Here is a 26,120-nt window from a genome sequence, read left to right as displayed (position 1 = left end):
CTCCTTGGAGGCGGCCCCTTGGCACCGGCTCCCGCGATGACGGCAGGCTGCTGGAGCAATCCCAAGGGCACGGCACTTCCATCCCCGTTCTCCAGAGAAGCAAAAGCCGGAGCAGACGTTTGTTGCAAAGGACGGGCTCATGGGGCAGCAGAGGCTGGCCCTCCTGAGAGATGCAGCCAGCAACCTGGAGGCCCAGGGGAGCCGAGGCTGTGAGTGCTGGTCTAGAAGCGGAGACCAGCCTGTCTGCATGGGCCTGAGTGCAGGAAGAGACTCGTGTGTCAGCTCACACGGGCGTCAGGAAGAGGTCCCTGCATTCAGCCTTTTTTTGCGAGTCAGGCCGTCCACTGATTGGGTAAGGCCCACCCACATCAAGGTTCTATTCAGTCTACACATCCCAATGTTAATCCCATCCAGAAACATGCTCAAAGACACGCCCAGATTAATGTTTGTCCAAACGTCTGGCTCTCCGTGGCCGGGCCAGGTGGACACACACAGTTAACCCCCGCACCAGGCTTCTGTCCCCATAACGGTGTGGGTTGCACCTGGCCTCCCCCTGCAGGAACACAGCGCTCGGTGCCCGGCTGACACGGAGGAAGCTGCAGGAGCTGGGGGCTGGGTGGGGGTCTGTCAGAGTCCAAGCCCGAGCCTGCTCCCTCGCGGGGAAAGAATATTCAGTTGGATACACGTGTCTGTGCCAGGGCTTGCCCCTGAGACGCAGGGTTTGACCCCTTGAGAGACTCCGGGAATGCAGCTAAGTCATTGCTAGACGTGCCGGGAAGCAGTGCCTTAGTCACTGGGGTGACCACAGCAAACATCACGGACGGGACTCACACAGCCGACCGTCACTGTCCCCCGGTCCCGGAGGCCGAGACCTGGGTCGCAGGGGCTGGCAGGGCGGGGTCCCCCTGTGTCCTCACGGGGTCGTCCCTCTGTGCACATCCGTGTCCTGACCCCCTCTTCTCCTAAGGACCCGGGTCCCACGGGATCAGGGCCCAGTGACCCTGCGTTCCCTCCAGCCCCCTCTAGAGGCCCCAGCTCCGGATACGGCCACATCGAGGGCTAGGACTTCACCACGTGAATGTGGGGGGACAGTGCAGTGCGTACCACAAAGTGAGATAAAAATGCGGGGTGTGGGCACCTGGGTGGCTCAGTCATTACGTGTCTGCCTTCACGTCACGTCACGTCAGCGCAGGTCATGATCTCGGCGTCCTGGGATTGAGCCCTGCATCGGGCTCCCTGCTCGGCGGGGAATCTGCTTCTCCCTCTTTCTCTGCCTGCTGTTCCCCCTGCATGTGTACTTTCTCGCTCTCGAATAAATAAAATCTTTAAAAAAAAATGCAGGACCTCAGAAAGGCGGGCACACCAGCGGCACGTTACCCGGTGAGGCCTGCACCTTTGGTTTCCTATCACTGCTAGGACACAGAACAGGACACAGAACAGATAACTCCACGCACAGGGCTTGGAAGCTGCATTCTGTGGCTTTGCCCAGCTCCAGGGGCCAGAACGGGGCCTCGGGGTGCTGGAGGGTCCCATCGCCTGTGCAGACCCCAGGGTGCAGCTCCTCTTTCCCTTTGCCAGCATCCGGCGCTGCCCTACTCGGCCCATAGCCGCTCCTCCGTCTGCTAAGCCGCGAGGGCAGCCTCTTCGGATCTGCTTCTGTTCCACCACCTTCTCCGCTGACTGTCCCCCTGCCTCCCTCGTGGGCCTCGTGCTGATGCCCAGCTAGGTCCCCCCAGCTCAGAGTCCTTCATGACACCTGCAAAGCCTCCTTGGCCATCGAAGGGGACAGTCCCAGGCCCCAGGGATTTGGATCTGGGTATCTCTGATACCCAGCTATGTAGCCGACAGAGCCAGAAACCCCACCAGTTGTCTGTGCTCCATGGGTGACCCCGGGGGACACCCGGCTTGCCAAGACAAGGAGGAAGATCCGGTGAGTGGGGCGCCAGCACCACTGAGAGCAGCAAGGAAGCCCGGCACTGGACAGGCCCCTTCGGAGCTGGACTCAGAGGGCAGGCGGGAGGGTGGCGTCCTACCCAGCAGAGGCCAGCAGCGGACCCTCAGAAGCAGGGACAGGGTGCTGTCCTAGGAGCAACAAGCTGGGAACCTGGGGCTCCGGGGCCCGCAGAGAGCTCTGACCCGGTCAGCGAGACATGACTTTCCTGGGGCAAGACCCACGGATGGCCGGGAGGGTCCTGCTCCAGCTTCCATCACAAGAGGCAAAGGGTGTTTGCTCGGGAGCCTGAGAGTGGCCGCCCCGTTAACGGCAGAACGATGCACCCAAATGCATATGTGGCCGTCCTGACCCCTGGCGCCACAGAGCTGGACCGTGTTGGAGAACGGGGTCTTCAGAGAGGGGACGCAGGTAAAACAACGTCATCGGGGTTGGGCTATGTCCCCTGGGGAGATGAACCTGGGGAAGGGTGGGCGGGCTTCTGCAGGTCCCCAGGGGCACAGAGGCGGGGGCAGGGCAAGCTTTCCCCCTCTCTGCCTGGCTCACGGGCTCCTGCCTCCGGACATGGACCGAACACATGCGGTGGGCTCTCCTGGTGCTCAGGCCTTCGGGTCACAGCCCTCGGGACCCGTTCCCCCAATCAGTCTCTTGGGGCGTATTCCATCCACAGGCCCTGGTTCCCTGCAGAACCCTGGCCACCACAAAGCTCACCGGAGTAGCACACAGCTTGGTGCTGCTGGGCCAGCCTTGTGTCCCCGCCGGAGCGGACGGCATGGCCAGGAATTACCTGGATGTGTTCTGCCCCTCTCCCATCAAGAAGGCATCCTGGACGCTTCTGCCCCAGCCCTGGGGAAGAGGTGCACAGGCAGACCCACAGGAGTGGCCACGACAGGCAGGGGTCGTAGCAGCACGCATCTGTCCCCCAAGGGAGACACAGAGAGACCAAGACACAGGACGGGCTCTGACCTTGGTCCCTCAGATGCTGCCTCCACCCCAGGCCCTGGGGCAGAGAAGCTTTGGGGATAGATGAGGAAGCCCCTCCCATCGAGGCTGCCCCCCAGGCCACTGTCAAGCCCCCCGCTGGGGCACCATCCCTCTGGAGGCCCGCGATCCCTCCTCCGCCTGCAAGGGGCAGCCGTGGGTCTTAGCAGAACCAACGCACCAGCCAGGCTGGTCTTCCCTGAGCACAGAACCCTCGATGAGGGCTGGACGGACCAGCACGGGACCCGCCAGCAACTGCCCCGGCCCCGGGGACTCCACGTCCAATGTGGCAGGAGGGGCGGCAGTGGGCCTGTGGCCCCGCGGGGCAGCACAGAGGCCACACGGCTCAGAAGTGGGTGTAGACAGCGGACCTTTATTCTCTCGCCGTCTGGAGGCCGGGAGTCCAAGACCAGGTGTGGGCGAGACAGAATCTGGTCCAGCCGCCTGGAGTCTGTTCCTTGTTTGTAGGGCTGGGCTGGCCCTGGTCTAGGCATCGGCCTGGTCTCAGCCTCCTCCTTAAACACCTTGCTCCCTGGGTCTGCCTGATTCCCCTCGGCCCGCTGCATCCACCAACAGGACCCCCCAAATCAAGCACACGGGTCGCGCCACTCCTGGCTGGCCACCCCCATCTCCCTCCGGCCACAGCCTCCGATCCGAGCACGCCTGACACGTCCCCATTTTCAGCTCTACGGAGACAGAGCTCACACTGTCTCCGCTCAGTTCAAGGGTACGGTACGGGGGCACCTGGCCGGCTGAGGCGGTGGAGCACGTGACTCCGGGTCTCCGATGTGAGCTCGAGCCCCACGGGGGTGGGGGGGTCTAGGCATTACTTAAGAAGAAAAATTAAATCTTTAAAAAGAATCACAAAACAAAGTGGAGAGCTCAGTGGCGTTCTGTGTCTCTCTTTTCTCATGTTCACAGGGTTGTGCAACCGTCACCACCCACCTCACACCCACCCTCTGCCAGGGGGCCCTCGAGCGCCTGCAGGGGAACCGCTGGGTCACACGGTGACTCTAAGTTTAGCGTCTGGAGGAACTGCTGTCTGTGCCCCACGGCGGCGGCATTTCCCAGCCCGCCAGCCCTGCCGATTGCCTCACACCCTCACTGACCCGCGCCACCGCCGCCCGTCTGTCTTTCTCACGGTGGCCAGGGGCGGGTGGGAGGCCGTGAGCTTCTGGGCCATCTCACGTCTTCCCCCCAAAAAATGCTGATTCCGGGGGCAGGGGGCTGTGAGTTCTTCTCATGTCCTAGATACTTGTCTCTTACCAGACCTACAATTTGCAGGTTTGTTCTCCCAACTCGTGGGTTCCCTTTCCGCGCCCTCCGTGATATCCTTTGACACGACAAAGTTTTTAAAATTCGGCCAGGTCTAACCTGGGTGTTTTTTCTTATTTTGCTCGCGCCTTTGCTGTCACACGTGAAGGACTCTGGTCTCACACCGAGGACCGTGACCCACTGCAGCTCATTCTGCGTTGGTTTTGGGGCACGGCGTGGAGTGCGGCCCCTTGGCTCTGTGGCGTGTGGACACCCAGGGGTCCCAACATCGTGGCTGGAGAGGACTGTTCTTGGACTCCCTGGATTGTCCCGGGGCCCCCACTGAAGCCAACCGGCCAGGAATGCGCGGTGTGTTGCCGGGTTCTCAAGGGTGCTCCAGGAGTCCTGAGCTGTCTCCACGCTGGGCACCACCCTGTCGCAATGGCCACAGCTCCCGGGGGCTCACGTCGGGAAACACCAGTCCAATGACTTTGTTCTTCTTCCTTGAGGTGGTATGGGCCCCCTGGGGCCCCGGGGGTCCCTGGGAACTTTAGGATGAGCCCAGGAAGAGCCCGCCAGGGTTCCGACAGCGGCCGCGCGCACAGGCTGTGGGCAAATCTGGGGAGTCGGGGCACGGCGGCAGCACCGTCTTCGGATCCGAGAACACTGGGTATCGGTCTACGTTACACCTTCTTCAGGACCTTTCCACAGTGTCTTGAAACGTCCAGCGCACAACTGTCAACCTCCTCTGCTACATTGTTTGCCGGGTCCGTTGTTCCGTCTGTCGGCATTCCCCGCGGGATGTCTCTGCGGATGGGCTGCTGCTCGCAGCACGCTGCTGTGTTTCAGATTTTAAGTCTTCTTTTTTTTTCCTTTTCGTTTTTTTCCTTATCTTTCTTTCTTAACTATCAGGCTGTCCGGCTCTGGGCCTGCCCCCCGGTCTCTGCCCGCTGCAAGGGTAGTGGCTGACTCCGTTTGGGAGCACCTGCCCCGTAAACAGCCTGTTTGGGTCGTTGGGAGGCCCTTGTTGATTCCCACAAGAGGCCAAGGCACAGAGGCGCGGCTCAGTGACTCCCCCAAGAGAGCGTGTGCTCCGTGGGAGCAGTGAGCCCGGGCCCCTGCCGTTGCCCCAGAAGGCTCTGGGTCCGGCAAGCCCAAGGAGGCCGAGCCCTCCTGCCTCCCCCAGGCCAGGCCCTACTCTACGTGCCTGGACATGTCCCCCCATGTCAACCCCCAAAAATACTGGGAGATGCGCTGCCACAGATGGGGAAACTGAGGCGGCTGTGACCTGACCCGGGTGGGAGTGAAGGGGGCAGGTGGGCGTCCATGGGGTGCGTCCTGGGAAAGGACAAGCACCCAGAGGGGCTGCACTAGAGAGTGGGGGAGGGCCTGCCTGTGCTGTGCCTGGGATGGGGAATGCCCTGCCCTGAGGGGGCAGGTGGGGCTGCTGGTGTGATGTGCGCAGGAGAGGCAGCGTGGCGGGAGCACCCGGCCTCCACCGCTCCTCTGGGTCTGGCTCTGAGTCTTCTGTGCAACTTGATGCTAGTTCCTCAGAGGAACTAGAGTTCAGAGTCACCCTCTCAGGAACTTTTCCAAACACAGACTCCTCTAACAGTGCTCAACGACGTCCCCTTACCCCGGGACAAGGGCTTGGCGGCCTGGAATCGCGTTCCAGAGTCTTCAGGTCAGGTCGGCTGACTATGGGCCTCGTCACTCACCCAGGGTCCCCACCCCGGAGCACTGTGGGCAGCGCCATCACTGGTGTATCACCTCCTCCAGGGAGCCTCCTCGGATAACCAACCCGAAGCGCCGGAGGGAGGACGACAGCAGGGGAGGGTCTTCCCAGGGCGCCCCTGACGCAGGCCCGCCCCCCCTCCGCCCCCGCACCGCCCCTCCCTCGCTCCGACCTGGGGGTTGGGGGCGCGCGCGTCTGACCCCCGACCGAGCGCGTGCTCGCGGGGGGAGGGGCTGCGCGCGCGGGCGGCGGGGGCGGGCCCGGTGGGCGGGGCCTCGGAGCCTTATAACAGGCGGCGGGGGCGCGCGCGTGGCCAGAGAGCGAGCGCGCAGCGGCGGCGGTCGACCCAGCGCGTCCCGGCCCGGCCTCCCGCGCCCCGCGCCCCCGAGTCCCCGCGCCCCGCGCCCCGCGCCCCGCGCCCCGCGCCCCGGGCCCGAGCCCCGCCCGCCGCCCGCCAGGCCCCGCGCCCCGCGCCCCGCGCCCAGGACCGGCCCGCCCCGCTCAGCCCGCAGGCCGCTCGCCGCCGCGCCGCCATGGGGGTGGAGGGCTGCACCAAGTGCATCAAGTACCTGCTCTTCGTCTTCAATTTCGTCTTCTGGGTGAGCCCCGCTGGGCGGGGGCGGGTGGGGGCGCCCCGAGCCCCGCAGGCCGCGCGTCCCGCTAGGCCCCGCGCAGGGGGCGCAGCCAGGCCGCCAAGTTGCGGGGCCACCTGTGGGCGCCGGGCGCGGACGGGGGTCCTGGGCCGGCAGCCGGGGGGGAGGTGGGGTCGTCCGGGGCGGGGGTGGGGGCTGCGAGACGGGGCCCGCGGGGCCTCTGCGCGGCCGGGCCGGGGCGTCTGGGGGCCTCGGGGCTGTGCCCGCCGGGGGACGGCGGTCGGCGTGGCGGGTGCGGGCTGCGACCCGCGGGCCGCGGTGTCAGGGACCACCCAGCTTCGCGGCCGCCGAGGGGGCTCGGGGGCGGGGCTCCCAGCGTCCCGCCCCCATGAGCTCATCGGGGCCGCCGCCCCTGGATGGGCCGCGGGGCGGGGGGCGGGGGGCGCGCGCTCGGTCCGAGTCTCTGGAACCGTCTGCCCCGGGCTTGGCCCGGCCCCGCCCAGCCCCGGGTGCCGCCGCCGCCCCCGGGGGTGGCGGTGAGGGTCCCGGCCGGGTCGGCACCCGCACGAGAAGCGCCTCAGCCCCTCGTGGCCTGCGTGCGGAGCGCCCGGCCGCGCTCTGTGGGGCCGGCCCCCTCCGCTCTCAGCCAGTCCGAGCTTGCGGTCCCCGCTCGCTCAGGAGGCTGCGGAGGCTTTGAGGGAAGTGGGACTGGGGCGGCCGTTCCGGGCCGGCCCAGGGCAGGGGGGGCCCTGAGGACCCGAGCGTCTCTGAGCTCCTCTGGGGCCTGGGTCCCATGGATGCCCAGGTCTGGGCATAGGTGTGGGCTTGGCCATTCGCCTTGGAGGGAGGTGCCCGCAGGATGGTCGTCTAGGGGTGCACGAGGGTCTCCGGCTCCAGGCTGCCGACTTGCAAGTTGCGTTTTCCTGGCCTGGGTGGTAACTGCTGGCCAGTGACCACTGGTGCTTTGGCTTTGTTTCTGTTTCCTGCCTGTGTTGGAGTTGGGGAGGGGCCGGGAGTGGGTGCAGGAACCCTCCTCCTGGCCCGGCCCTGCTTCCGCTTGGCCAGTCCCCTGGGCAGTGCCTGGGAGCCCTCCTGGACCCCTCTGCTGCCCCAGGCCGCTCACCCCTTCTCAGGAAGGACCATGACCACATCTGGCCGACAGCGTAGTTCCCCAGTAGACTCGGGAGAGTAAACTTTTGAACGGTCCCCTGAGCAAGAGCAAGTCCCCTGAGCAGACTGGGCGCATCTGTTTCCCATCTGGACAGCGGAGGGTCCCAGCAGGGAAGACCCCAGTGCGGGTGTCGGGGCAGTGAGGTGTTTGGGGTGGGGAGGACAGAGACCGGACCGAGCTCTAGCCAGGGGTGGAATGGAGGGGTCATACCCCACCTGGGTGGGGAGGACAGATTGGGGGCCCGCTGTGGCCACTGACCTCTGCCTGGGAAGTGGGGAGCAGTGGGGCTGTCTGGAAGGGCCAGGACTGGCCTGAACCACCCCCTTTGCCGGAGCAGTGTTCAGTGTTCTTTTAGTGTTTGCCTGCTGTGGTCTGGGCCTGTAGGGGGTCGGGGGGACACCCAGAGGCCCTTCTGCTGGCCTCTGAGCAGAGCCTGGATGTGGGGTGAGGCCCTGACCAGGAGGTGGAGGGCGTCTCGCGGATTGTTGTCCTCAGGCGGAGTGTCCTTGCTGGGTAGGTCCCTCCCCGCTGCCCAGCCTGGGAGGTCTCCAGGGCAGACCCCCGCTCACCCCCCAGCTCCGCCTGGGTGAGCCTGGTGGTTCCCCAGGCAGCTGGGGTGGAGGCCTGACCCATCCCCAGGGGCTGCTCTTTTTTGAAGCTTAAGGCAACGTTTCCAGGCCTCTCCCCACCAGGCCACCCAGCTGGGCATTGAGAACTGTGGCCCCACACACCCCTGCTGTGGGGCTGAGCAGGGTGGGGCCCGGGGCCACCAGGCTGGCAGGGCCCCTCTCTGCCCCCTGTCCCGGCGTCCAGCCTCACCTGGTGGGTTCGGGACTGTGGAGCGCTCACCCCGCTGCTCGAGTCGGGTCCTGGGCCTTGGCATCCAGCCCCTGAGGTGATGTCCTCCACATCCTATCCCCAGGGCCTGCGACTAGCTCACACCCTGAGGGTGGAAGTCAGGAAACGGCTGTAGGGCCCAGATGGCCAGCAGGAAGACTGCCCGCCTTGGCCGGCATGGGCAGCGCCCTGGGGAAGGGGCTCCGCCGGTGCTGGGTGACTCTGGCTGGCCAGGCTCCCTGCCCGCAGTGCAGGTGTGGGTGCTGAAGGGGAGCTGGGAGACACTGACAGGGGGTGTCTGACCGCATCGGGGCCCTTTCCAAGTTCCGCTGTAGGAGTGGAAAGGCTCCCACCTGGGAGCAGGCCTCGGAGGCGGTCCAGCCGGCTTCTCCAGGAAGGAGCCCGCTCACCCCACACGCTCACAGGCCTGTCTCTCTCCTCCATGAGCCAGGACATCAGGGCCCCAGGCGGTGTGCCCCCAGTATGCCTTCGGGGTTCCCTGGCCCTGCAGGCATCCAGCCGTGAGGCAGGGACAGGAGCGGGGGCACCAGCAGCAGCCCCGGCCGAGCCTGGCGCAGACGCCCTGCCCTGCAGGGAGTGGAAATCCTCCCGGTGCTGGTGGGACCCGGAGCTTCCTGGCAGAGGCCGCTGGTACTCCAGGCTCCTGCTTGCAGCCGGGCATTTCAGGAAGAGCAGAGGCTCCCCTCCCCGTGACCTGGGGCAGGAAGCTGGCACGCGTGAGCCCCGCGCGCTTTCCTCATCTGTGAAGTGGGTACGGTCCCAGGCCTGTCCTTGGAGGCCGGCCAGAGAGAGCAGGGCGTCCCGGGCTGGCCCCTTCTCCAGCCTAATGCCTTCAGTGGCTGCTGTCCAGAGGTGGGGCGGGCACACGAGGCTGGGAACAGGGCTGATGAGGAGCCTCGCTAACTGGCATTTAATTCTCGCTTCCAGACAGCACATGACTGTCTGTCACTTAGCGGTTCTGTCGCCTTCCTTCCCGGAGAGGGGATGTGAGACCCTGGCAGGCTCTGGGTGGGGGTGGGGATTTCCTGTGCCGGTGTTAGGGGTGGGGGAGTGGACGGACTGAGTGGCAGCGCTTTGGGGGAAACCGGCCATTGGCCTGGGACAAGAAGAGGAAGTGTGTGGTCTGTCCCCGGGACAGACGTTGTCTCCCACCCCCCACCGCGAGGATGTCCAGGTACCAAGAGGCCTGGGACCCTGGTGGGTGCTGCTCCAAGGCTGCCTCCCCACCCCCCCACCCCCGGCCACAAGGTGCCCACCCCCCCACCAGCTCAGGTCTGCCTCCAGAAGTTGAGTTCATCCCCAATCCCTAGCTCATTCCGGGAGTCCGGTCAGGGAAAGGGACCCAGAAACCCACCCTCCCAAATCACGGGCCCTGTGGCTTCACTTCAGCGCCTGAAAGCCGGAGAGGCCGAGAGCCGGGTCATCAGATCAATACGGCAAAGTCCAGGCACCCATGGGAGGAGCTGACGATCGCCTCTGCGCTGGCCCAGTGTTTCGGGGTGGGGATGGGGCAGAGGCACAGGGGTTCTGCCTCTGGCCCTGGCACCCCAGAGCCCAGCTCAGGGCATGCCGTGAGGGCTGGGTGGTTTTCACCCCTGGAGCTGCCCGGGGGCCGTGTGCCTTGTCCTTGACCGAGAACCAGGCTCGTCTGGACCTGGCCCTCAGGACCCTTCTCCCGAGTTGTTTTCCATTTGTCCTGCAGAATGTGGTTTGACCCAGCATGCTTCCAGAAACCTCTAGACTTCAGTGCCTGCCCCGCCCCCGGCCCCAAAGCACACAGAGTTTCTACTCTGGGGCCTGGCCTAAGCCCCTCCCGATGGCCGAGCAAGTGTTGACTCACAAGACCACCTGGGGGCTTCCAGTGCAGTCCGGGATGCTAAGGGAGTGCCCATGGGCAGGCAGGAGCCATGCCCCGCACTAGCTGAGGATTTCCCTTGCTAAGCCGGCTGCCTGGGGCCACCTCTCCAGGCATGAGGTGGGAGCTGGCCGGAGGGAGGGGCTTAGGAAGTGGGGTTGGGCCCGTCAGTTCTTCTCCTCGGTGGTGAGGGTGCTCTGGGCAGAGGGGGCTGGGAGCCACAGAGGAGGGGGTACCTGGGGCCCGGGAGCTCCACCAGGGCCTGGGAGTTCGTGCTCCCTTGTCCGTTTCTAACTTTGGAAGTTAGTGCTGCCCCACCTGCCTACGGAGACTGGGTACCATGGTCATTGTCCAGGAGGTGGAAGACAGGAAGTCAGGGCCGTCCGCCCTGCAGACTCTCCGGCTGGGTGACCCACGCCCAGGTCGGCCCAGGTCATAGTTGGGTTGGCCCCAGTGCCTCGGGGGGAATGTCGAGCAGCTCCCTGTCACCTGTCTTCCCCGAGCCGTCCTCTCTGGGTGGGCGCTGAGCTCGGTTCCGCGCCGCCGTGAGGACTGCCCATCTTCCTGCGTGTCCGGTCCTGGGCTGGGAGGCTGAGCCCAGGAGCTCAGTGCCCTTGGTCTTGGGGGGCAGGGGTGGGGGCTTCCAAGAGGCAGCGGGTTTGTCCCAGCCTGCGCTCTCGGGGGGTCGCACTGTCTCACACAGCTGTGGCTCTGCTTGGGTGAAGGGCCCGTGCGGCTCCTAGCCCAGGGCTTGGCCGCCGCCCTTTCACTCGGTCTCAAGGCGATAAGACCTTCAGGTCCCCCGAGGTAGCACTCCCCGGGCCAGCGAGGCCCTGGGCTGGAGCTGTCCCCTCAGCCTCCAGCTGGAGCAGTAGGAGGCTGAGGTCCCCAAGTGACCACACGAGGAGGTCTTTCTGCTGCTTCACGGCCTGGAGGGGCTGCAGGGCTGGGGCTCTCCTGGGACAGGGATCAGGCCACCCTGACCTGCCTTGGGAGACCTCCCCTGCTCTCAGGTCCCCTTCCTGCGCCTGCCCGCCTCCTGTCTCCCTCTGCAGTCGGTGCCCGGCCCGCACAGCTCCTCCTGGGCGAGGCACGGTCGGTGCCCGGCCCGCACAGCTCCTCCTGGTCAGAGGCACAGTCGGTGCCCGGCCCGCACAGCTCCTCCTGGTCAGAGGCACAGTCGGTGCCCGGCCCGCCTAGCTCCTCCTGGTCCTGCCGCAGCCCGTCCTGAGCCCGTCTCAGTCGGGAGGCTCCTCCCTGGAGGGGCGGAGGGGGCAGAAGGACTCCCGGCTCTGGGGGGGTCGGTTTGGGGCCAGGGAGCAGGGCACTTCCTGGCTTCACTACCCAGGTATTGGGTGGTGGGGTTGGGTCTCTGATGTGCCCCTGGAGGAGATGGGGTGTGGCGGGGGTCTGCGCTCACCTCTTGGTGGGAAGTGGCTGCCGCAGCCCCCAGCTGGTGCGACCAGGAGAGCCTGGGTCACGAACCCCTTGCTCCCTTCTCCTAGGTGCCAGGCCAGGGGGCTTCCTGAGGTCCGGCGGCCTGCAGCCGGCTCCGCTTCTGGCCGAGCTGGGGGTCCCTGCTCTTCCCGCCACACTTCCGACCCTGGGCTGCTCCTGGAGGCCCCCCGCCGGGAAGGCCCGAGGTGGGCCTGCGGCACCCAGGGAAGCGTCTGGCCCTGTCCCTGGTGGTGGGGTCAGTCTGCGGGAAACCAGGACTCCCACCCAGCCCAAGGGGTGGTGCCAGGACCTCCTCCTTCCCCCTCGGACCTTCCACAACCGGCGGCGGAGCATCTGTGCTGTACCTCTTCCCTCTGACTTAGATCCCTGTCCCTGAGGGCGTTTCCGGCCCCACTTCCTGCCTCTTCACTGCCCTGCTTGGGGCGGGGGGCGGTCTCCAGGCCTCCAGGACCCCCCAGGCGCCCAGCCAAGAACGCTTCCTGGTGCGTTCTCCCTCAAGCCTGTGCACCCGTGGAGGTGGGGGGTTGGGGAGCAGAGCTGGGGTGGAGTGAGGCGCCCTATCCCACCACCCTTGGGCTGGAGCTCCCCCCCACACACTCCTGCCCCTGGGCGGCCAGCACGCTGGGACGCCTGTGTGGGTGGGGCTGGGGGCAAGCGCTCCGGGTGCCTGGGGCCCGGCCGGGGTGGGGGGGGGCATGGCAGCGCCAGGCCTGCCCGGGCAGCACCCGTCGCCTCTTGCTCCCTTTCAGCCACTTCTTGGAAACGCCAGGCGGGCGGGCAGGAGCCCAGCTTGGCAGCCCCTCCTGTTCCAGCTGACGCCTTTAGTTACTAATTCTCAGAAACGAAGAAAGAAACAGAAACGGAATCTTTCACAGTGTCCTGAACCCGCCACAGCGTGTCCGCTGTGGCACCTTCCCCTGTGGCCCAGCCAACTGCCGCCCTTCCCGGCAGGGCCCCTTGTGGGGCAGGGCCCCCGGGGCAGGAGCAGGGGGCAGCCCTGCAGAGGCGGCCCTGTGCAGGGGTGGGGGGGTTGCGGGGTGGGGACATCTGCTGCTCCCAGCACTGATGCTTGCAGCCACGTGGCCCTGCGGCAGGGACCTTAGCTGAGATGACCTTGTGACCCCGAGAGGCAGGGGCACCCTTGGCCGCCGCGCCCTGGGCCCCACCCTGCACCGGCCCGCCTGCTCTCCCTGCACGCTGACCTCTGCTGGGAAGCGCACGTCCCGGCTCCGCAGTTCTCCACTCCCTTCTCTGACCCTAAAACCTCGATTCCGTCGGCAAAACGTCAGCACGATATTTCCAGATGCTTCTGCGGGCCCTGGGAAGCCCACTTCTCCGGGGACCTGGCTGGCCCCAGGACAGCAGCCGGGATCTTTGGGGGCCCGGATGAAGTTGCTTAGAAGTTCAGACACTGAGGGGCGCCTGGGTGGTTCAGTGGGTTAATAAGCCTCTACCTTCAGCTCAGGTCATGATCTCAGGGTCCTGGGATCGAGCCCCACATCGGGCTCTCTGCTCGGCGGGAGCCTGTTTCCTTCTCTCTCTCTCCCTGCCTCTCTGCCTAGTTGTGATCTCTCTCTCTGTCAGATAGATAAAATCTTTAAAAAAAAAAAAAGTTCAGACGTTGGGGTCCAAGTGGGGAGTTGGCGGTGTGACTTCGGTGTCGGTAGAACCCTGTGAAACAATCGTGGCATCATGACCGTGGACATGTCCAGCAGCCCCAGAAGCGCCCGGGGGCTCGTGTTTGTCCCCCATCCCCGGGCTGCCGGTGGCCTGTGTTCTGTTACTGCCGCAACTTGCACTTCTGACACTTCTGTAGAAAGGGAACTTCTTTCCGGTCTGGTGGCTGTCCCCCAGTGTGGTTGTCAGCTGAGAACATTTTGTGTTGCTGCCGGGACCCACCAGTTCTTGTTCCCCCGCCTGGGAGCCGGACACGCGGGTCAGTCCCAGGTTAGGGCTGGGGATGCCAGGGACCGCCAGGGCCCACGTCATGGTGTGGACATGCACATTTGCATCCCTGGGTGGACACGCCGGGCGGCAGGTGCAGGCCGAGCTCGGAAGCGCACTGACCCCAGCTCCTCCCACGTTCCCGCCGGGGCGCGAGCGGGGGCCAGGAGCCTTGCCTTCCCTGCGGAGGGCTTTCCCCCCGCTCTGGGTCGGGGTGCTGTGTTTGTCCCTCCCTCCCTGGCAGTCTGCCCCCTGCCACGTGGGTTTCCTCATCAGGGAACGGGATGGACCTCGCCATTGCTACATTCACCTGGCCCCACTCCGGGGGTCTGTGCGGGGCCTGGAGTGACTGGGGCCCCGGCATGCAGGGGGCACGTCCACACTGAGCCCTCCCCAGCCCTGAACGCAGCAGCAGCTTCCCTTTACCCCTCAGGGCTGCGGGTCTAGGGTCCGCGGGGGAGTCAGAGGCCACCCCGCCTGCCCCTACCAAAGCACCCAGGTGGCGACCAGGGAGGGGAGTCAGCACTGTTCGCCCCGCACTTCTGTTAGGACCATGCACCCCAAGACACCTGTCTCCCTGGCTGCTGGGGTGAAGGGGCTGCGTGGGGAACACGGGAGAGGTCCCAGCAGGCCAGGGGCCACGCGCCCCTCCACACTCCGCCCCCTCCGCCGAAGGGGAGGCTTCTCGGGGCTTGTGGCCAGGGCGCCAGGACTGCAGAGGACCACAGCGGGAGGCCTGGGACAGGGGCTTCCCCGCCCCTCCCCCTCCGCCCGGGACATCTCACAAAGGCCGCTCTGGGCCACAGTTTCAAAAGAGAACAAGTGACGGTTTCAAGCCCGAGTTACCACGGCAACCCTCAGCCTCGACACCGCCTCCCTGGGAGCCCCAGATGGCAGCCACCTCAGGAAGAGCCGGGGACTCTGGGGTGCCCGCCCTGCCCCGCCGTCCCATGGGCCCCCTGGCCATCTCCCGTGGCTGGCAGGTGCCACCGAGAGGCGCAGGATGCTGGGAGTCCGGGCCTCCGCCCTTGGAGGTCTCCGCGGTGGCCAGAGGGTCGAGGGAGGGGACCCTGGTGGTCCTCCCCACCCACACTCGAGGAGAGGCAGAGCCTCCGAGCCTAGCCTGCCCCCACCAGACCTGGAATCCTGGGAGAAGGGGGCTGAGAAGCAGAAACCCCGGGCTAGCTGGGGGGCAGCCTCACCTTGGGGGCGTGGGCCCTGCCAGCCAGACTGTGAGCCAGGCCAGGTGGAAGGGCCTGGGAAGCAGTGGGAGTTTCCCTGGGACATGCCGCGGGGCCGGGGCCCGGAGTCACATGCACGTCACCAGCCACCGTGTTGGGGGTCTGCTCCCCAGCAGGGGCCTCGGGCAGGTGCTGGTCTGGCCAGGTGGTTTTCTGGGCTGGGGGGGTCTCCTCCCTTTAGGATGTGGAGCTCCAGGCCTGTGTTTGGGGGTCAGTGTCTGCTGCGGCCTGGGGAAGGCTCCGTTGCCAGCGCCCGGATGGTGGGAGGAGGAAGCGAGGGACCGCGGCTGCGCAGCGAGGCCCTCGGACCCGCACCGCGGTGGTAGCTCTGGGAGCACCCTCTGGTCTGTGGGGCGGCTGGGGCTGGGCCGGCCTGAGGACAGAGGCTGGGGCCCGAGAGTGACGCGCCACGGCCTGTGTCGGTGAGATGCTTATGTGTAGTCCAGGCCCGGCGAGGTCTGGGCTCCCCTTCAGCAGCGCCGCACGCCCGCCCCCCGCACCCCCCGCCCCGGGCCCTGTGCTCGCAGGACGGTGAGTCTGTGAAAGGCCTCCCCAAGCCGGAAGTCTCTGTCCTCCGCTAGGCTCCAAGCAGAGCCCCCTTTCCTGCCCCTGCTGCCCAGGCAGCCCCTCCCTGGCCTCTCTGGGAGCCCAGCTTCCTTCCTCCCGCAGCGGCTTCCCTTCCCAGGCCCAGCGGCGGCAAGATTTCTCCCACACACGGCCCAGCCCCTGGCCCCATGGCTTCCTGGAGGCCTCGGCTGCCTCCGCTGGTCTGTCGTTCCCTCCACGGGCCACCGGGGCCCTGGTGGCATCAGATCCCCACCCCTCTCCTTCTCTTGGCAGCAAAGACTGGTCCCCTCCACGGGGTTCCCGGATGAGCTGGGGACGGCGGGGAGCACCGGCCTGGAGGAAGGCCCAGCGGTCCCTGGGGTACTTGGGGCTGGTGTGGGCTGTGGCCAGATTCAGGAAATAAAAATACAGGGCCTCCAACCAAATGTGCGCTTTGGCTGGAAAAACGAATGCTGTCTCGACGTGAGCGTGCCGGTCCCGGCCTGGGGATGTCGCTCCAATGCCCGTCTCAGGGGCCGGGTCCCAGCAGCGGGCGTGTGGAGCCGGCAGCCTGGACCCCAGCGGTGCCTGGGAGCGCCACCTGGAGAGGGACGCCCCGAGCCCGCGGGCAGGTGGAGGCGAGGGGCCAGCCCCCGCACCTTGGGTGTCCGGTGTGGCTCGGCCCACACTCACCCCTGTGGTGCTCTGGGCAAGTGACCATGTCCCCTTTTTTCCCCAGCTGGCCGGAGGCGTGATCCTGGGTGTGGCTCTGTGGCTGCGCCACGACCCACAGACCACCAACCTCCTCTACCTGGAGCTGGGAGACAGGCCTGCACCCAACACCTTCTACGTAGGTGAGTGCACCTGGCTGGCTCTGGGCTTGGGGGCCCGCGGGAGCGACCTGTCAAGATGTCTGATCACAACTGCTACAGCGAGGCGGTCAGGGAGGACTTCCAGGAGGAAGCAGGGCACGGGCCAGGCCAGCAATGCTCGCTGGGCTGCTGGGCGGCCGAGGCCTGCCAGGAAGGGCTCTCTGGGCGAGAGGGCGAGAGTGTAGGCAGAGTGAGCCCGCCCAGGGCCCTTGCGGTCCGTGGTTCCATGGGGGTCCCCTGCCTGGCTGGCGGGGGGAGCGGGGGGTGCAGCAGCCAGGCTCCCAGGCAGCACTGGGACAGCACGGGGTTTGTGGGCTGTTGAGACCCCACCAGATGGCTCCTGGGGGCCAACTGGGGGCTGGAGGCCACTGGGTGGGGGCAGGGGAGCCCCGTCTCGTGGTGGGTATTTCAGGGAGGCTTGCAGGGAAGGGGCGGGGCTGGATGCCTGCCTGGGCCGGGGACTGGCCCAGGCAGCTGGAGCAGGGGGGAGGGAGACTCCTGGGCCCCAGGGTGAGGCAGGGGCCAGCGGGACTCAGGCCGCCCCCAGCCACACCTTGCTGCCTTATTAGGCCGCCTGCCTCTCAGGCACCAGCTGGGCCCCTCAGGGGATCGCGCCCCCACCCCTGCCCCACCCTGTCCTGCAGAGCCTCCCTTGGTCCCCGGCCAGCAGGAGGCAGGGCCTGGCCCTCCTGGGGCTCTGGAAGCCTTGTTTCTGTCCTTTAAAGGAAGGGCCTGGCCTGGCCTCTCAGGTCCCCACAGGCCCGGCAGTGGGGCGGGAAGTGTGTGTGGGCCGTTCGGGTTCGGGGCTCCATGTTAGGGCCAGCGGCCGCCCTACTGTGTGCGGCCCAGCAGGGGGCTGGGTTCTTCCCAGCTGCTGTTCAGGGGAGGGGGCACGCGCTGCTCGCTTGGTCACTGAAGCAGGGATGGCCCAGGGTCCCCTGGGGCCACAAAGGGGATGTGTGTCCTCCCCTGCCTGTGCTCCTCCCGGAGCTGCTGGGGGGAGGGGTCTGACGGGAGCACTGACAGGGTGCCTCTCCTCCCTGGAGACAGAAGCCTGCTGCTCTGGACACGGACTCCCAGGGCCGGCTGCCCCTGGAGGGGGTCCCAAGCCTCCCCTCTCCAGATCCACAGGCTCCCCCGGGCTGTGAGCCTCCTCGAAGATTTGAGTCTCTTGAGGAGAGCCCCCCCCCCCCACTGCCTGTTACAAAGGCACCCCTGAGAACCGTCACCCAGGGTCTGCCAGGGGCCAGGCACCCTCAGGAGCAATGTGGTCAGCTTTGCTTATGTGTCCGAGGGCAAGGAAGGGCCTCCAGACCCATCAGAGCTGTTTGTCTCCTGCAGACCTCCTCCCAGGGTCCCCCTCCCCTTCCGCAGGGGTTCCAGCCTGCAACATCCTGTCTGGGGTGCTTCTCCAGGATCTGGGGTGCCGTGGGTGTAGGCAGGTGATTTGGGAAGGGGCCCCCAACCCACCTCATGGCCGGAGCAGCTCCTGCTCTCACAGTCTCACAGTCCGCTGTCTGGTCCAGTACGGTAAAGGAGCTAAAGGCCCCCTTGGTCCAGTGCAGGACTGGGCTGGGAGGGCTCAGGAACCCTGAGAATGGGCTGGGCACACAGAGATCCACTGCTTCTGCTCTGGGCCTTACCGGGAGGAGGGAGGCTGTAGGGCTGTGCCCGGACTCCAGGAAGGATGTGGTTCTATACGAGAGGCTTGTAGGGGGCAACACAGGCACTGTCCCACCAGCCTGTCCCTCACAGGTGCCACATTGGGCTGTCACTGTGGGGCCTAATCCTGGTTTGCAGGGGCCCCCACGTGCCTCTTCTGGCACTTGGTGGGGAGCTGCCGTTGGGGAAGCAGCTTCAGCCACTGGACTGCTTGGCAGGCCTGCCCGGGGACCTGGGCTTCTGCAGCAACCTCCACGGGCTGCCGAGTCCCTCCCACCAGAGACGGGCCTTCTGGATCCGCCCGAGGCAGGCTGGGCCTGCCAGAGAGGCGGGGGAGCAGATGTAGGCCCTGACAAGGGCTCTTTGTCCAAGGCTGGTAGGGGTGGGGCGGGGGGGCAGGTTAGGGGGCTTCCTCAGCATCCAGGACAACACTGCAGGGCCCAGTGGGTCCCCGACTGCGCCTGTTGGAACCAGACCTGTCTGTGTGGGCCATGGGCCCTGAGAAGGGCAGTGCTGCCAGGCCAGAGGCACCCCCTACCCTGTCCTGGCCCTTCCTGCATCCCCAGGAGCCCGTGCCCAGCACATGGGCACTCCCACGTGCTGACCCAGAAATCTCCCTCCCACACTACACGCCATCCTCGGCAGACCAGGTCGCCCCAGCTGCCAGGCCACTTCCGCCGGCAGGCTCCTGTCCTCCTGAAGCCAGCTCGGGCCCACTCCTCCAGCCCAGGGAGCCACATGGAGCTGCTGGATCTGACCCCCTGTCCGGGCACAGTGGGCCTGGCCCTGTGCACCAGGAGCGCGTGGTCCTCTGTGGCCCCCGCTGAGTCCCAGAGACTTCAGGGACCAGAGAGGGTGCAGGCCGTGTGTGGCCTCAGCGGGGAGCGAGGCAGTGCACAGATCGCCAGGCAGGGCTCTCTGAGCATGCGGCTGTGCAGTCAGTCCTGGCCTGGTCCCCGGCGGCCCAGCTCCTGGGGTGTAGACCCACGGCGGGGTGGGGGGGGTGCAGGGCAGGGAGACATGGGAGGGGCACTCGCCCCGTGGCCAGGCCAAGGTGCCCTCGCTGCTCTTCAGGGCAGGGTGGCCCGAGCCCTGGGTGGAAGGTGTGCCCATGGCCAGGGAGGGGGGCTGGGACGGGCGGCCCTCGGGGACCTCGCGCTCTGAGAGTGTCTGTTGCTCCCCCACAAAGGCATCTACATCCTCATTGCCGTGGGTGCCGTGATGATGTTCGTCGGGTTTCTGGGCTGCTACGGGGCCATCCAGGAGTCCCAGTGCCTGCTGGGGACGGTAAGGCCCGGGGCCGGGCGGGGGCAGGAAGGGGGTGCAGAGGCAGAACCCAGAGTTCTGGAGGCTCCGTGTGTTTTGGTCAGATGGGCCCCTGCTTGGCGGTGTGGCCCGGGAGCGGGGACTCGCCGGGTGGCCTAGGGACCGTTCCTGGAATGACAGCCCTCTGGAGTCCCTGTGTGGCTCAGAAACCCCACCCTGTCCTATTACGGTGACGTGGTTCCTAACTTGTGGTTTTACAGTCGTTTTTCGTTTTTAATACAAAGGCCCAGAAGCAATGAGGGGCACGTCCCAGTTCCTCAGCAGCCTTAACGCAGAAGCGGGGGCCCGGCTAGCCCAGGAGGCATGGGCAGCGGGTGTTCGTGTCATGATGACCCCTTTCCCAGAGGGAGGAGTGGGGTGTGGACAGGGGTCACTCGGGGCCCAAAGCCCCCGGGGCCGGGCCTTGGCCTGTGGGGATGCTGAGAACCTCGGCAGGCCACTGCTGGGACCGAGTCTTACCCCCGACGAGGCTCGTCCCCGGGCGGGGCGGGGTAGGGGTGGGGGTTGACTGCCGGTCACTCGGGCGTCTGTCGCCTGCACACGGCCAGCCCTAAGCTGCCCCATGCCTGCCCTCATCCCGGTGTCTCTGCTCTCCCCTCGGGTCCTGCATGGCCTTCCCAGTTCTTCACCTGCCTCGTCATCCTCTTTGCCTGTGAAGTAGCTGCCGGCATCTGGGGCTTTGTCAACAAAGACCAGGTGAGCCTGCGGCCACAGCAGTGGGCCCGTCCCTGCCGGGCTAGGGTTGGGGAGGGCCTGCTGCTCAGGTTGTGGGGAATGGGTTGGGCCTACCTTGGATTGTGGGGTGCTCTTTGGGGCTGCCCGTGGGCCCTGCCTCATAGAAAGGCCCTGGAAGGCTTTCTGGAGGAGGTGCGAGTAGAAGGCGGGGCCACTTGTCTCCCAGCACCAGGCTGGGGGGGGGGTGGGGGCAACCAGGTCTACCCTGGGAACATCACCTTCTCAGGAGAGCCAGGAGAACATGTGCCCCCTCCCCCGGGATGGTCCCTGCGGTGGCTGTGACCTCACCCCTTCCGCACACCCCACCCCCAGATCGCCAAGGACGTGAAGCAGTTCTATGACCAGGCGTTGCAGCAGGCCGTGGTGGACGATGACGCCAACAACGCCAAGGCCGTGGTCAAGACCTTCCATGAGACGGTGCGGGAGGCGCTGCTGGGGGGTGGGGGACGGTCCTCTGGGGTAAGGCCCGGCTGGGGTGGAGCCTGGCCCAGCGCAGACCTCAGGGGCAGGAGGGGTGCTGTGACCTGGCAGGCTGCGGAGCTCTTTCTGGGGTGCCCCGGGGGGATTCTCAGGGACCCACCGGGAGCCAGGTGAGCCCATTAGGCCAGGGCGTCTCCCCAGGCCTCACCTTCCCCAGGCTGTGTGTCCCTGGCCATCTACCCACGGGTCACCTGCACACAAGGGCGCAGGGCTAACCCGGGGGTCTTGGTCCCCGCAGCTCAACTGCTGTGGTTCCAGCACGCTGTCCGCGCTGACCACCTCCATGCTCAAGAACAACCTGTGTCCCTCGGGCAGCACCATCATCAGCAACTTCTTCAAGGTACACGGGGCCGGGCGGGTCCCAGGGTTCGCCAGGCTGCTTGGGGGCTCCGGGGGGTGCTGGCAGGTTGCGGGTCTCTGCCCGGCTCCCGGGCCAGCACCATCTGCCTGCGGCTCAGCAACCTGAGCGGAAGACCACGCACCTGCCACGACCCCCCCTGCGTCTGTTTTAAAACGGGGTGTGAGGTAATTGAACAGAGACCAGGCGCTGCTCACACCTCTTCGGAGGGGCCGAGCCTCCCCATGCTCTTTCCTCAACAAGACTGTGCTGTGGGACTGTGGGGGCCTGAGGGCCTGAGGGCCTGCGCCCCTGACCGTCCGCTGGCTCTCCCCCCCACCCGCCATCCAGGAGGACTGCCACCAGAAGATCGATGACCTCTTCTCGGGGAAGCTGTACCTCATCGGCATCGCGGCCATCGTGGTTGCTGTGATCATGGTGAGTGCACGGGCCGCGCATCTGCCCAGGGCACCCCCACAGGGCTGCGGGTGCTGACCGTCCCCCCCACCCACCCCGCAGATCTTCGAGATGATCCTGAGTATGGTGCTGTGCTGCGGCATCCGGAACAGCTCCGTGTACTGAGCGGACGCAGCCGCTCGCGCTGCGGGGACAGGCCACCGGGGACCCTGCAGCGCCCCGGAGTGACCGGACGTTTCTGAGGAGGGCCGCCACCGCCCGTGTATATAACTTCTCCGGCATCACTCTGCTCCACTTATTAGCCTTTTTACTTCTGAGGTTTCGTTTTTGTCCTGAAGTTCCCCGTTTCCCTTCGGGGCTGAAGTCACCTATAGACGGCGTGTGAGCGGGCCTTGGGGACTGCGAGGCGGGGCCCCTGCTCCTGCGGCTGAGGGGCTCTGCCTGCTCCTGCGGGCCTCTCCTGGGGGCCCTGCGGCCCACCCGCCTGCCCCCGGGCTGCACGGCTCACGCCTTTTGTAACCCCGCTCCCCCCGCCGGTCCGAGCCGGTCGGAGCCGCCTCCGCCTTCAGCGCACCTGTCCTTTCTAACGCGCCGCCTGCCACTGTAATGACACCCCGAGCCGCTCAATAAAGGAGAACCCGGGCATGCTAACGGCGGTCCGTCCGAGCCGGGGCGGCGGCCGAGCCGGGGCGGCGGCCGGCTCTGCGGGCCTCGCGGGGCGGGCCGGGCCCCCCAGACCGCTCCCCACGGCAGGCGCCCCGTGCCCCCTTGGGCAACCTGCAGCCGGCCTCCCTGCGGCCCCGACGCCCGCAGGGGCAGCACCGCCCGCAGGGGCAGAGCCGGGGTGGGGGGTTGGGGTCGGGCCCGCGAGCCCCCCTTCCGCCCGGGCCGGCCCCGCGGGGCTGAGCGCCCGCCAGCCGGACCCGGGGTGCACCGCAGCCCGGCCGCCTCGCCTCCGGGCACGGACCGGGTCTGTGCCGAACCGACCCGGAGAGGCCGCGCCTGGCTGCCGTCGGGCTCGCGTCCCCAGCGGCCTCCTCGGGGGCTCCCGTTGGGAACGAGCCCCGGCCCGCATCTGGGGGATCGGGTCTCGGCGGGGCCCGCCTCGCGCGCCCCCGGGTCTCCGGGAGGACACGTGCCCCCCCGAGGACCCTGGGGCGTCGCGGCCGCGCAGCCGCAGTCCGTGCCGGGGGGTCCCTGCGGGGCCCGACCATGCCGGGGGGCGGCAGGGCGCACGCGGCGGGCAGGCGGGGCGAAGCTGCCCCGAGGCGGAGCGCAGCAGCCGAAGCCCCGGCCGCCCGCCGCCCCCGACCCACGAAGTCGGTCGCACCGGAAGCACTCGGCCACGGCGCCGCGCGCGACGATGCACTTCCGGCCTGAGGAGGCCGCTGTGCTCGCGACTCCCAGCAGGGGGCGCTGGGGGCCCGGGGACGCGGCGCTGCCGTTAGCCCTCGAGCATTCTGGGAGTCGCCGCGGTGCCTCTTCCTCCCCCCTCTTTACTCAATTCCGGCTCTTAGCGGGACTAAAGCCGTCGTTTCCGGGGAGGAAGGGCTCAGAAGAAAAGCGAGGGCGCATGCGCAGGGGCCACGCTACCCGACGGGCCTTGGGAGTGGCGCCCCAGTGCCTTGTGGGAGATGTAGTTCTCCGAGTGCGGACGCCGCCGGGCTGGGCCGGCGGAGGACTCGGTTTCCCAGAAGGCGGAGCGCAGCTCAAGATGGAGCCGGCCTGGCCGCGGCGGTCCGGTAGGTTTGCGGCGAGGGAGTCCGGCGCGGACTAGCAGCCGCGCCTCTGGGAGGTCGCTGTCCGCATCCTGCCCCGCCCGGAGCCGCCCCCGTACTGCGGCGCGTCTCCGGCCCCTCGTGGGCTGGGCCCTGGGACCCCGAGGCTTGTGAAGCCCGGACGCTGTCCGGCCCAGGCCCCCGACCGAGCGGAGGAAGCCGGGGGCGCGCGTCCCGGGGCAGCCGGTGGTTCCGCCTGCCGGACGGGGCTCCGGCCGCCGAGCTCCCGAAGCTCGCGGAGAGCCCCGGGAAACGTCCCCGATGGCTCCTCCTGCCATCGGGATGGCGCAAGGCGCTGCCCCCTCGTCCCCCCGGCGCGGCCCGGCTCCGGCTGCTGCTGCTGGTCGCGGGGCCTTCCCGGCGGCGCGACTTCGGCGGGCAGGGGCTGGCTGCAGCTCCGGCTTCGCTCGCGGCGTGCTGCGCTCCGGCCCATGGTCTCTCCCTCCCTGGAACACGTGCGGTGCTCCCGTTCCCTCGGGAGGTGCTCCCTCGCTTGGGGACTCGCGACCCAGAGCACTGGCGGTCTCGTCTGTGTTTGGTCAGCCGCGGGGCACCCGCGGCCGCGCCTGGCCCACCTGCCGGGTCCTTCGTGGGCGCTCCGCAGCGGGTCACCCTGGGCCAGGGCGGCTTGGTGGATGGATGGGTGAGGCCTGGCTGTCCCCTGAGCCCGGAAAGACAAGGTGCACGGTGCCCGCTGGGTCACACTTGGGCACTAAGCGAGAGTTGGTCCCATTTCTGTGCTCGGCTGGGAGAGGGGAGCTGTGTGCACGGTTGGGGGGAAGTGCCACCGGAGGCTGCTGCAGGGCCTGCCTCTGCCCACCAAGGGTGCCCGGGGTGGCCACTGACACCCCCCTTCGCTGTGGGCCTGACCCTCAGACACCAAGGACTCCGCTGCGGATGCCCATGGAACTTCCGGGGCCTCTCCCAGCCATCAGGAGCCGCCCTCCTTGCCTTGGACCAAGCAGGTGGCCCAGTCTTTGTGCAGTCCTTGGGGCGTGCCACGCGCCCCGCTGAGCCTACCTGCTCCAGGGCGGTGGCAGCGCAGAGCACAGGCTGCTGTTGCCGTGGGCCGAGCCCTGGCTGGCTGCCTCTTGCCACAGCCCCACCCTCCAGCAGGCCCCTAACGGGGCTCCGAGCCTTGACCGGAGCCATCGTTACAAAGGATCTGCTCTGGGCCTGGCCTCTGTCTGGGCTTCATAAACCCAGGACCACCCGTTGGGGTTGTGGCACATTTCTGCACCTTTGCAAGAGTCTGATCTGATGCTCGGTTTCTCCCACCTCAGCCTGCTACAGCTGAGCCGCTGGACGGCGCCAGGACCGAGGCCACCACGCCTTTGCAGCACTTCCAAGCCACCGGCACTCCAGTGTCCGCACAAACCGCGTCAGCCGAGGGAGGTGAGAGGGCTTTCAGGGGACGGGATCTCCGTCCCTTGATCTGCAGGACGTAGTTCTTCCTGTGGATCCCGCCACCGGCCCAAGGACTGTGGGTCTATAGGAGGGACCTATCAGGAGTGCCTGCGAGTCTCAGACACGAACTTCTTGGGCGGTCTGGTCTGGGTGTGGTGTGCCCTGGGACACATGTCTGAGGCAGGGGCAGGAGAGCCCCTGGAAACCCAGCAAGGGACAGAGGTCGGCGCTCTGCCTGCAGACACCGCGTCTCTCAGCGACTCAGACTCTGATGTCAGCCTGCCTGCTGGTGCTGAGATGGAAGCTCTGTCCCCGGGGGTGCGACCTGCGGAGGCCCAGGGGGACTCAGACCCCGATGAGGCCTCTTTGTCTGCGAGGGGCCTCCGCACGGCCGCGGTGCAGCCGTTCCAGCTGAGGGGCATGAGCTCTACCTTCTCCTGGCGTAGCCGCAACATCTTTGACTGCCTGGAGGGCACAAGCAGTCAGGTGCTGCCCTCCGTGGAGCAGACTGACGTGGGTGACGACGGGGACTTCCCACGGCCGCCGGCACCCGCAAGCCGGCCTCTAGGAGAGGACCCGGGCAGGGCCAGTCAGAGCCCTGCTCCTCCGAAGTTGCCCCCCGTCCCTGACTATGTGGCCCACCCTGAGCGCTGGACCAAGTACAGCCTGGAAAATGTGGCGGAGGTCAGCGAGCAGAGCAACCGGGCTGCTGCTCTGGCCTTCCTGGGCTCCCCGAGCCTGGCTGCCCCCAGCGACCGTGTGTCCTCTTTCAACCAGGATGCCTCCAGCTGCGGGGAGAGAAGAGTCATCTTCACCAAACCCGCCCGAGCTGGCGAGGCCAGGCCTGAGAGGAAGAGGGCCCTGAAGAAGGCAGGAGGGCCTGGGAACCCGGGCGCCCCAGGGGGCGAGGGCTCCGTGGAGCTGGCCCACCTGGCCGGGCCTGGGAGCCCGGAGGCTGAGGACTGGAACAGTCCCCATGGGGGCCTTCAGGAAGTGGACGTGCTGCAGGGGGCAGCCCACCCCAGTTCAGCGGCCGGGCCCCCCGTGGTGGAGACCGTTGGCTTCCATGGCAGCAGGAAGCGGAACAGAGACCATTTCCGGAACAAGCAGAGCAGCCCTGAGGCCGCAGGCGCCGAGATCTGAGAAGAGACCGAAGGCAGCTAGGGCCACTGGCCGCTTGGGGTTGGGTGGGGCCTGGGGCTCCAGCCCCTCGGGAAGGGAGCCAGAGGGCCGCCAGGAGGCGGCGGCGACATCCTGGGCTGGAGCTCCGGGTAGTGGTGTCTGAAGCAGTGCTTGCCGGTGGACGGCAGAAGCCCTGGCCCGCCGAGTCCCTGTGGGGCAGCAGTAAAGGTTTTGGACTTTCCTTCGGCTTCGGGCCTTGTGGCGGTTCTCAGGTCAGGTCCAGCGTGGCTGGGCCGTGTTTGCTCCCCACTGCCCCCACACGCCCTGTTCTCTCGCTCGATCCTCCCTAACTTAGTGTCCGGGGGACGTGGAGGCTTTTTAAATCGACGCCCAGGTC

General features: G+C 67.2%; 2 protein-coding genes across 3 annotated transcripts; both read left to right on the top strand.

The window, feature by feature from the left end:
• Positions 1 to 6,372: 6,372 nt before the first annotated feature.
• Positions 6,373 to 22,067, top strand: CD81 (CD81 molecule). The gene is made up of 8 exons (XM_045066539.1): positions 6,373 to 6,520; positions 16,327 to 16,441; positions 19,311 to 19,408; positions 20,069 to 20,143; positions 20,495 to 20,599; positions 20,901 to 21,002; positions 21,351 to 21,437; positions 21,519 to 22,067. Exons 1-8 carry the CDS (start codon positions 6,455 to 6,457, stop codon positions 21,579 to 21,581), a joined length of 711 nt encoding a protein of 236 aa, XP_044922474.1. The 5' UTR covers positions 6,373 to 6,454; the 3' UTR covers positions 21,582 to 22,067.
• A 1,465-nt stretch (positions 22,068 to 23,532) lies between these two features.
• On the top strand, positions 23,533 to 25,964 carry TSSC4 (tumor suppressing subtransferable candidate 4). 2 transcript variants are annotated; one of them, XM_004759650.3, is made up of 2 exons: positions 23,533 to 23,874; positions 24,478 to 25,964. In XM_004759650.3, exon 2 carries the CDS (start codon positions 24,773 to 24,775, stop codon positions 25,742 to 25,744), a length of 972 nt encoding a protein of 323 aa, XP_004759707.2. In that variant the 5' UTR covers positions 23,533 to 23,874; positions 24,478 to 24,772; the 3' UTR covers positions 25,745 to 25,964. The 2 variants fall into 2 exon arrangements, with proteins under 2 accessions (XP_004759707.2, XP_044922444.1); XM_045066509.1 differs by lacking the exon at positions 23,533 to 23,874 and having other exon boundaries at positions 24,582 to 24,716; positions 24,749 to 25,964.
• The last annotated feature ends 156 nt before the right edge of the window (positions 25,965 to 26,120 follow it).

This window comes from Mustela putorius, unplaced genomic scaffold (assembly GCF_011764305.1).
Source record: "Mustela putorius furo isolate JIRA1106 unplaced genomic scaffold, ASM1176430v1.1 tig00000127_pilon_pilon_pilon, whole genome shotgun sequence".
Classification (NCBI taxonomy): Eukaryota; Metazoa; Chordata; class Mammalia; order Carnivora; family Mustelidae; genus Mustela; species Mustela putorius.
Note: the sequence above shows the minus strand (reverse complement) of the source record. Positions and strands in the feature narration are given on the sequence as shown.

Excerpts from the sequence above, each read along its gene's own strand:
- CD81 (XM_045066539.1), top strand. The coding sequence starts at position 6,455 with ATGGGGGTGGAGGGCTGCACCAAGTGCATCAAGTACCTGCTCTTCGTC. Across the intron at positions 6,521-16,326 it reads TCTTCAATTTCGTCTTCTGG|CTGGCCGGAGGCGTGATCCT; the intron begins GTGAGCCCCGCT and ends TTTTTTCCCCAG. Across the intron at positions 20,144-20,494 it reads GCTTTGTCAACAAAGACCAG|ATCGCCAAGGACGTGAAGCA; the intron begins GTGAGCCTGCGG and ends CCCCACCCCCAG.
- TSSC4 (XM_004759650.3), top strand. The coding sequence starts at position 24,773 with ATGTCTGAGGCAGGGGCAGGAGAGCCCCTGGAAACCCAGCAAGGGACA.